Source organism: Halichoeres trimaculatus, unplaced genomic scaffold, assembly GCF_033239565.1.
Source record: "Halichoeres trimaculatus isolate MK-OKI-2021-1 unplaced genomic scaffold, fHalTri1.1 fHalTri1_scaffold_3, whole genome shotgun sequence".
Lineage (NCBI taxonomy): Eukaryota > Metazoa > Chordata > Actinopteri > Labriformes > Labridae > Halichoeres > Halichoeres trimaculatus.
This window is the reverse complement of record NW_027437181.1, coordinates 6470001-6479195: the sequence shown is the minus strand read 5'-3', so window position 1 is coordinate 6479195 and position 9195 is coordinate 6470001. Positions and strand designations below refer to the sequence as shown.

Sequence of the window (9195 nt, the reverse complement as noted above, 5' to 3'; positions counted from 1 at the left end):
CAAAAGTTGTCTGTGAGTCCACAAATGTTTCTGTGGATTTCACAGGAGAACATCTTGATTTCAAAGGATCTCTCTAAAGTTTCTCTGGATCTTTCAAACATTTCTGGAAAATATCATGTGATGGGGATAAGATTAGTCTAAAACTGCCCTACATGGCTGGGATGCCTTTGTGCTGTTGGATATTCAAATCCTTCAGGCCTGTCACTTTGCCAATAGGGCTGGCATCATGACAGGAGGAGCAAACAGGTGTGGCACCTGTCATTCATCGTTATTTGAAGAACAATTAGCCAGCGGGAGCTTGTGGGTAAATATCTGGAGGAATCATATCGGTTCCATATTCAACCCCTTCTCTCACACCCTGTGCAGTTTTCTCAGTCCTGATGAATGTGTAGGACGGTCAGTCACCTTGTTTCTTTGTGAGCGTCTTCATACTGAGGGATGGATCCTGCAGGAAGGAAAAGGTAAGCCTGGTTTGTTGTTTTTGCTGTGATCTGAGGTATTACGGGATCAGATCAAGGAGCAGTTAGCTGAACTGTGAGAAAGAGGAGTGAGTTCCTCTGTCCTCCAGTTAGCATGATGGCATTTGTGAGATTCAAGTGATTAATCTGATCTGAGTCTTGTCGTAGTTTATAAATAAGGCAAATTTTAGTTTTGTCTTTTTTTGCCTTTAAGTTAACAATTATAACCTTGGTTCTGGTGTAGACAGATCTCTAAATCAACAGCATACAAAGTTACTGAACGTAGAGAAAGCAACGAGTACCTCTGCGTCTTCAGTGTAATGACAAATCTTCCATCACAGTACCTTTTATTCTGTTGCCATCTTTAGTTTCTGATTCTGTGTCGTTTTATTTTCACAGTCTTCCTCCCAGTCACAGGAGATTCTGCGGTTTGTCACGGGGTCACCTCGTCTTCTTCGTCCTGGTGGTCTTTGCAGTTTTTGTTTTCTACAGAACAGACACTACAGCAACGTCCTCTGACTGGAGACCTAAGTGGTTGACACACTACAGCATCAAAACATGGAGGACACCACAGAACCTTAGTTCTGAGCCTATAACTCTGCCTCCGTATAAATCTCCAGGACCGTACTTGGTGGAGTATCCCTACAAGTACCATTTCACCATCAACGAGCCCTACGCATGTAAGAAGTACAAACCCTTCCTGGTTCTAGTGGTTCCAGTGGCGCCCAACAACAGGGCGCACCGTGACATCATCCGCAGCACATGGGGAGGAGAGAGCCTGGTCCTGGGCAAAGTGGTCCAGCTGTTCTTCCTGCTGGGGCAGCAAAGCGGGGTGGGGGTAGAGGAGCTCCAGGAGAAGCTGCTGGAGGAGAGCAAAGAGTACGGAGACCTGATCCAGAGCAACTTTGTGGACTGCTACAAGAACCTGACCATCAAGACCATGGTGATGATGGAGTGGCTGGACACGTACTGCTCTGGCACGCCGTATGCCATGAAGATCGATTCAGACATGTTCTTAAATGTGCCCAATCTCATCAGAATGCTGCTAAATTCCACAAAGACCAACTACCTGACTGGACTCGTGGTCAGAGGAGGAGCCGTCCTGAGGGATCCAAAGTCAAAGTGGTACATTCCGGCGTCTCTTTACCCTCGTGAGTTTTTCCCTCCCTATGTGTATGGTATGGCGTACATTTTCTCTCTGGACCTGGCTAAAACACTGGTGGAGGCCTCCAAGCATGTTAAACCCATCTACCTTGAGGATGTGTTTGTAGGGCTGTGTATGCAGCACTTACGCATTCCCCCCACCGATCCTCCAACCTCTGGGTCCTTTTATGTTCTTCCTGTGAAGTACAGTCGCTGTACGTTCTCCAAGCTTATTGCAGCCATGCCCTTTGAATATCTTAACCGTGTGTGGGCCTGGATCGACGTTAAAAAATCTGGACCATACTGCTAATCCTGAACGACACATGAAGCCTCGGGACAGCAGTGTGCTGCTAACAGTGTGTGGGGCACTGGGACCATCGTTTACATCTACATTGAAATACTAAATCTAAATCTAAATCTAAATGTTAGATCTAAATCCAAAACTTAAAATTGCTTGTCAAGTGTAAAGCTAAATGTTTAGAAAGTATGCAAAGTAGGCGGGCATGCTCCCATCTGACGAACTCGAGAGGGCCATGTCTAACAGACAGGAACATTTTGCTCCTTCATGCATACTCATTTACAGGAGGTCCTCGACATACGTGGTCCTGGACTTATGTCGTTTTGACTTTACAATGCCAATAGATATACACTATATTACCAAAAGTATTCGCTCACTTGCCTTGACTCACATATGAACTTAAGTGCCATCCCATTCCTAGATCATAGGGTTTAATATGAAGTTGGTCCACCCTTTGCAGATATTACAGCTTCAACTCTTCTGGGGAGGCTGTCCACAAGGTTGAGGAGTGTGTTTATAGGAATTTTTGACCATTCTTCCAAAAGTGCATTGGTGAGGTCACACACTGATGTTGGTCGAGAAAGCCGGGCTCTCAGTCTCCTCACAGTCATGTTGGAAAAGGAAGGGGCCTGCTCCAAACTGTTCCCACAAGGTTGGGAGCATGGAGTTGTCCAAAATGTTTTGGTATCTTGAAGCATTCAAAGTTCCTTTCACTAGAACTAAGGGGCCAAGCTCAGCTCCTGAGAAACAACCCCACACCACAATTCCTCCACCAAATTTCACACTTGGCCCAATGCAGTCTGAAATGTACCGTTCTCCTGGCATCCTCCAAACCCAGACTTGTCCATGAGATTGCCAGATGGAAGAGTGGGATTCATCACTCAAGAGAAGAGAAGAGAAGAGAAGAGAAGAGAAGAGAAGAGAAGAGAAGAGAAGAGAAGAGAAGACTGTTACTTACTGTTGTTCAATAACTTTATTGACAATGGTACAAGAGAAAATTTGTATCGGTTCAATTTACAGTGAGGTTGCCTGTATCTCATACTCCTTGTACAGGATGTGGTTTGGGTTCGCAGTGATTTTTTGACCTTGCCTTGTCACAGTCTGCTCAAAAATCTCCTAATCAGATTTTGAAGCTGTGATCTAAATTTGACAGTCAGGTTCCTGAACCATGTTGTAATGTAGTAACGAATAATAGTTTCAATGGTTGATCTACAAAACAACAACATTATGTGCTTATCCACTCCGTGTATCCTGAGCCTCCTCAGAAATTGCAGACGTTGACTGATTTTTGAACAGATGAACTCGACATGATGATCCCAATGCAAATGAGAATCAAAGCAAATGCCCAAATACTTAAAAAAACTTAAAGTGTCACCTGCTTAACTCTTTCCTCACTAATAAAAACGGGGCTATGGTCGCCGATGGGGTCAAACACCATTTCTTTTGATTTTTTAACGTTAAAAACCAGATTATGTTCCTCACACCACTGCACAGTCTCCATTATCTCTGATTTATACACAGCAATTTCTAAGTTGGCTGTCAAAAGACTCACTTTGGCCGTGTCATCAAAGAACTTCATAATGTGATTGTTCATGTAGTGACTCCTGCAGCCATCTGTATGTAGAAGATGGCGTCTTCTAACGCGTCTCCACTGCTCTAGAGTCCAGTGGCGGCGTGCTTTACACCACTGCATCAGATGCTTTACATTGCACTTGGTGATGTCTGGCTTGGATGCAGCTGCTCGGCCATGGAAACCCACTCCACGAAGCCCTCTGCGTACTGCACTTGGGCTAATCTGAAGGCCACATGAAGCTTGGAGCATCCGCTGACCCCTCTCCGTCAGTTTACATGGCCTACTGCTTTGTGGCTGAGTTGCTGTTGTTCTCAAACTCTTCCATATTGTTATAATAAAGCTGACAGTTGACTGCTAAATGTTTAGGATTTGTGGATTTGTTGCACAGGTGGCGTCCTATGACAGTTCCACACTGGAATTCACTGAGCTACTGATAGCGGCTCATTCTTTCACAAATGTTTGTAAAAACAATCCGCATCATTGATCATTTGGGTGAGTGAGCAAATACTTTGGTAATATAGTTTATGTACGTAGGAAAATAGAGACGGTTATTTTCTAATTTATTTTACTGTTTTTTGTTACAGTATATATTAATTCAATTTTAACTGAATTGTCTATTTTATCTGTACTGTTTTCACATGAATATGAAGTATAATACATGTATTTGAGAGTTATGTAGAGATTTAGGGGGTATTTGGGGAATTTCGGGTTACAACCCGTCGTAGGAACAAAACTCGTCCGTAACTCGAGGACCTCCTGTATATCAAACATTCTGTTTTACATGAGTCTCTAGCTTAAATGAAAGAAAACAAGCTAAATGTGAGAAACATTAACTAAATCTTCACAAAATGTTGCCTACTGAACAGTGACTGAATTTCTATGTCCCGCACCTATGTCTCTTTGAATTTCTGTAACTGGGCAGGCCTCCAGCCCTTGTTGTGGCTAGGACACTGGGAGTTTACTCACTGTAAACACTATTTCTGTTTGTGGTTAATTATCTTTGACTTGTGATTAAGTCCATTTTTCTGCATGTGCAGCGCGCTCCCAGCTTCCCAGTAGTAGTACAACAGCCTGTCCTCTCATTACTTCCTGCTTGTGTTTCATTACTTTTTGCATGTTGTTAATAAACGACACGGCTCATTCTGAGTCTGGAAATTAGCTTAAATGAGTCCCTAGAGGTCCTTCTCCTAAAGGTGAACTGTGTACAGCTTCATCCACCTGTTTGTGTACGCAACCAGATACAGTTTCCACTGCTTGGTGAAACAGACAGAGGTTCAGTTTGGGCTCAGTCTTTGTCAAAGGTGGAGTTCATGGTCAGAGCTGTGATTACACACTGGTAGAGTTACAATCTTAGCATGAAAGAAGCTATTCATACAGTGTCAGTTGAAAACACCTTATCCACAAATAGATAGATTCAACAAGGTACTGGAAACGTTCCTCTAAGAGTTTGGTCCATATTGACATGATAGCATCACACAGTTGCTGCAGATTTGTCGTCTGAACATCCATGATGAGAATCTCCCGTTCCATCACATCCCAAAGGTGCTCTATTGGATTGAGATCTGGGGACTGTGGAGGACATTTGAGTACAGGGAACTCATTGTCATGTTGAAGAAAGCAGTCTGAAATGATTCCAGCTTTATGACATGGAGCGTTATCCTGCTGGAAGTAGCCATCAGAAGATGGGTACACTGTGCTCATAAAGGGATGGACATGGTCAGCAACAATACTCAGGTAGGCTGTGGACTTTAAACCATGCTCAGTTGGTACTAAGGGGCCCAAAGTGAGCCAAGAAAATATCCCCCACACCATTACATCATCTGAATGTGAAGCAGAAATCCAGACTCATCAGACCAGGCAACGTTTCTCCAATCTTCTATTGTCCAGTTTTGGTGTTGCTGTGTGAATTGTAGCCTCAGTTTCCTGTTCTTAGCTGACAGGAGGGTCACCCGGTGTGGTCTTAAGCTGCTGTATGCCAGGGTGTGCCAGTGCCACCCCACAAAGGCAGCTGGCAGACAAAAGGACTCGAGTCATAAAGACTCGACTCGAGCAGTAGGGATGGGAATCGATAAGATTTTGTCAATACTGATACCCTTATCAATTCTGCTTATCGATCTGATTCTTTATCAATTCCCTTATCAAATCTTTTTGTGAATTTTCTCGGTACAAAAAGTAGCTTTACGGGTGTTCTGTGTCAACAACATTTAATTGAATTTATACTGTAAGTGAATAAAATGTAATTGGTCCATGAGTCTGAATATTTCTGGGCATAATTACACAGAAACAGGTAAAAATTGCACACAATGTGACGTTGATGTACTGTGTTGTGATATATTAATAATTCAAGTAGGCCATCTAGTGTCTTAAAGTAGTTATAGCAATGGTTTAAGTTGTTTGGAACCTTTCCGTGGTTATGAAGTCAGCCTGAGCCTTTCAATTGCCTGTTAGTTTTTGACATTTGAAATTCTCAGTATTTTTTACAAAGAGTTGATGTGATATGTTTCTGTGATGAAGTTATACAGATGTATGCTAACTGCTAGAATATCAATGTAGTTTCCCATATACGTTAGCATTAAGCTGGTGCTATTTTGTTATTTTGGTAAATAAGGTGATTTATACCATTTCAAATGTACCGGATATGAATCTCCTGAGCGAGAGTAATGTACATTTCTTTATGAAATCAGTTCTTCAGTAAAACTTCAAGCTGAAAATCCTGAATCAGAGTTTTCTTGGGAAACGTTATCTAACTGCTAAGCTAAGGTAGCTGCAGCAGACTAGTCGACATAAGGCCTGGCGGCTCCGGCACAATGTAAAGAATTAATAAGGGAATCATTAAGCACAAAGGCTAATGATATTGATGGATTGAAACATTTGATTCTCAACAAGAACCGGTTTTTGATTCCCATCCCTATCCGAGCTGCAAATTTGACAACTTGCAACTCCACCCAACTTGAGGGTAAAAAACTTGAGGCTAGACTTGAAAGACAATGGCCCTCATTTATTTATCTTGTGTGGGAATTGGCAGATCTGAGTGTAAAAATCAGCTTGTGATTTATAAAACGTGCGTATCAGGGCCAATCACGGCGTACGTCTGATCAGGTGTTGATAAATGCAATGACTGAAAACTATAATAATTTACGCATTACGGGAAAAAGGAAAAGGAAACTTCTCTAGGTCAGAAAAAACTTGTCTGCAAGAAATTACTGGAGACGGCAGCAGCGTGGATGTGACAAACCAAAATGCAACAGAGTTTTAAACATTTGATATACACCAACCTCATTTATACCTAGATTAATTCATCCATAATATTTGACTATTAGAAGCCACAATGTTATTGTTTCAGTTTAGGTCCGGGGGGGTTTCACAAGAGGGCACAAGAGTAGCCAGGACCACCCCTGGCGTGAAACGTATGTATGCTTGTTAAATTTGTGCGTTCACACTGTTTGTGACTGAGACCCATTGCTAACAGAAGCTAATGTTTCAGCCACATAGTCATTATGTAACAGGAGCTGCTGGTCTGGGCGTGTACTGTCACTTTGTATATGTTTCAGTGACAGTTCGGGGTCCACAGACTGAGACTTCAGATTGAGATCTGAAGATTTTAAGAGGGAAGGACTCAAGTAAAGTGAGCACCTTGAAGTGACAGCCTACTACCAAGTGTAACGGTTTTGTAAATCATTTCTTATTGACTTACAACCCCCTGCGCCCCCCACACCCCCGCCCCACACACACACACGAACACACAAAGCAGGTGTCATTCCACAGAGGAGGGGAGTGGTACAGCTGGAGAGACCAGCTCTTAAAGCCTCTCGAGGGTTTTCTACTTTTCATTGGCTTTGACGCAAAACAAGACTTGCAAACTGAGGGGGAGGGCCAAACAAAGGTGTGTCTCACCTGCAGGTAAAAGCAGACACACACACTCACACATACACACACCATGGTTACTTGAACAGAAACATACAGAAGAATCCGTTAACATCCTGAAATATAGTTTTCAGGTATCTGTGGTCCCAGTGATTCTCAGCAGGGCGTCTGGAGTCAGAGTGAAGTCCGTGTCGTGACGTGATGCTGAGTGCCTCCTGTCCCTGATGTTTCATCCTCTGGGATAGATCTGTTGAGACGACAGCTCACGTGGGAAACTGTGGGAGCAACATGCAGGAGAGAGGCTGTGTTACTGGAGGACAGAGGTACGTCTGTTTTTTGTTCACCTGTTTTCATGAAGCCAGGAGGATGAGGAAGGTGATGCTAAGAATAAAGGGAGCATCCCAGCACAGCCTGTAATGTGTCACTAGTTAACTGCAGGATGAGATATTAGAAATACCACAGGCTCAAAGTTTGTCTTTAGTATTTCAGATGGTCCAATCTGACGCTGGTTTACAGTTTCAGGGTGGTAAAAACTTGAAGTGGTGTCATTAGACTTCTTCATGAACTGACGGTTCAAAACCTAAAAGCAGACAGGGATAAAGGCTGCGTTGAGGAATAGACTTAAAGTGAGCTGTTAAGCAAACATAGGTCTGTTTTCTACGCCAGTTTAGAAATAATTGAACTTTCATACGCTCCAAAACTGAATCAATAACATGACAGTTCATAAAACACATCACAAATTAAGTCATCTCATGGAATTTAACATAAGTTTCTACACAATTTACAGTAAGAGGCAGAAACATGGAGCAGAACCGGTTCAGCCACGTGTTTGTTGGGGAGGGGGTCAGAAAGACAAAAACTAAAGAGGGTTGTGGCATGTACTGCTCAGACATGTATGAAGACACAAACTGAGATAGAAAGAAAGAATCTTTGGAGATGATGATGGAAGTAGTAGCTGTGCATCGTCAACATAATCATCTTACATCTCTGTATCTTTCGTTCAGTCATCATCTTTGTTTTCTGATTCTGTGTCTTTTTCTCTTCACAGTCTTCCTCCATGTCACAGGAGATTCTGCGGTTTGTCACGGGGTCACTTCGTCTTCTTCGCCGTGGTGGTCTTAACAGTTTTTGTTTCCTTCAGATTAGACATTACAGAAATGTCCTCTGACTGGAGATCTAAGTGGTTGACACACTACGGCATCAAAGCATGGGGGACACCATTTAGACCCCCTGAACCCGCTCCTGACAGGCTACAGAATAAGAGCCTCAGTTCTGAGCCGATAACTCCGCCTCCATATAAATCTCCAGGACCATACTTAGTGGAGTATCCCTACAAGTACCATTTCACCATCAACCAGCCCTACACATGTGAGAATTACAAACCCTTCCTGGTTCTGGTGGTTCCAGTGGTGCCCAACAACAGGGCGCACCGTGACATCATCCGCAGCACATGGGGAGGAGAGAGCCTGGTCCTGGGCAAAGTGGTCCAGCTGTTCTTCATGCTGGGGCAGCAGAGCGGGGTGGGGGTAGAGGAGCTCCAGGAGAAGCTGCTGGAGGAGAGCAAAGAGTACGGAGACCTGATCCAGAGCAACTTTGTGGACTGCTACAAAAACCTGACCATCAAGACCATGGTGATGATGGAGTGGCTGGACACGTACTGCTCTGGCACGCCGTATGCCATGAAGATCGATTCAGACATGTTCTTAAATGTGCCTAATCTCATCAGAATGCTGCTAAAGGCTCCAAAGACCAACTACCTGACTGGACTCGTGGCCAGAGGAGGCGTCGTCCTGAGGAATCCAAAATCAAAGTGGTACGTTCCGGCGTCGCTTTACCCTGCTGCGTATTACCCCCGTTAC

The 9195-nt window shown here is 43.6% G+C and overlaps 2 protein-coding genes across 2 annotated transcripts in view; both read left to right on the top strand.

Annotated features, from left to right (window-relative positions):
• The first annotated feature begins 226 nt into the window (after positions 1-226).
• On the top strand, positions 227-1911 carry LOC141787797 (beta-1,3-galactosyltransferase 1-like). Its single transcript, XM_074666469.1, has 3 exons — positions 227-246; positions 367-396; positions 858-1911. Exons 1-3 carry the CDS (start codon positions 227-229, stop codon positions 1909-1911), a joined length of 1104 nt encoding a protein of 367 aa, XP_074522570.1.
• A 5713-nt stretch (positions 1912-7624) lies between these two features.
• Positions 7625-9195, top strand: part of LOC141787796 (beta-1,3-galactosyltransferase 1-like) — a 1850-nt gene continuing 279 nt past the window's right edge. The window contains exons 1-2 of the mRNA XM_074666468.1: positions 7625-7659; positions 8385-9195. The exon at positions 8385-9195 is cut by the window's right edge and continues 279 nt beyond it. Coding sequence (XP_074522569.1) covers positions 7625-7659; positions 8385-9195 — 846 coding nt within the window. The remainder of the gene's footprint in view (positions 7660-8384) is intronic.

What these genes read in the sequence shown, in the direction of transcription:
- LOC141787797 (XM_074666469.1), top strand. Translation starts at nt 227, where the DNA reads ATGACAGGAGGAGCAAACAG. An exon ending in ATGACAGGAGGAGCAAACAG is followed by an intron (nt 247 to 366) that starts GTGTGGCACCTG and finishes CACCCTGTGCAG; the next exon opens with TTTTCTCAGTCCTGATGAAT. An exon ending in CCTGATGAATGTGTAGGACG is followed by an intron (nt 397 to 857) that starts GTCAGTCACCTT and finishes TTATTTTCACAG; the next exon opens with TCTTCCTCCCAGTCACAGGA.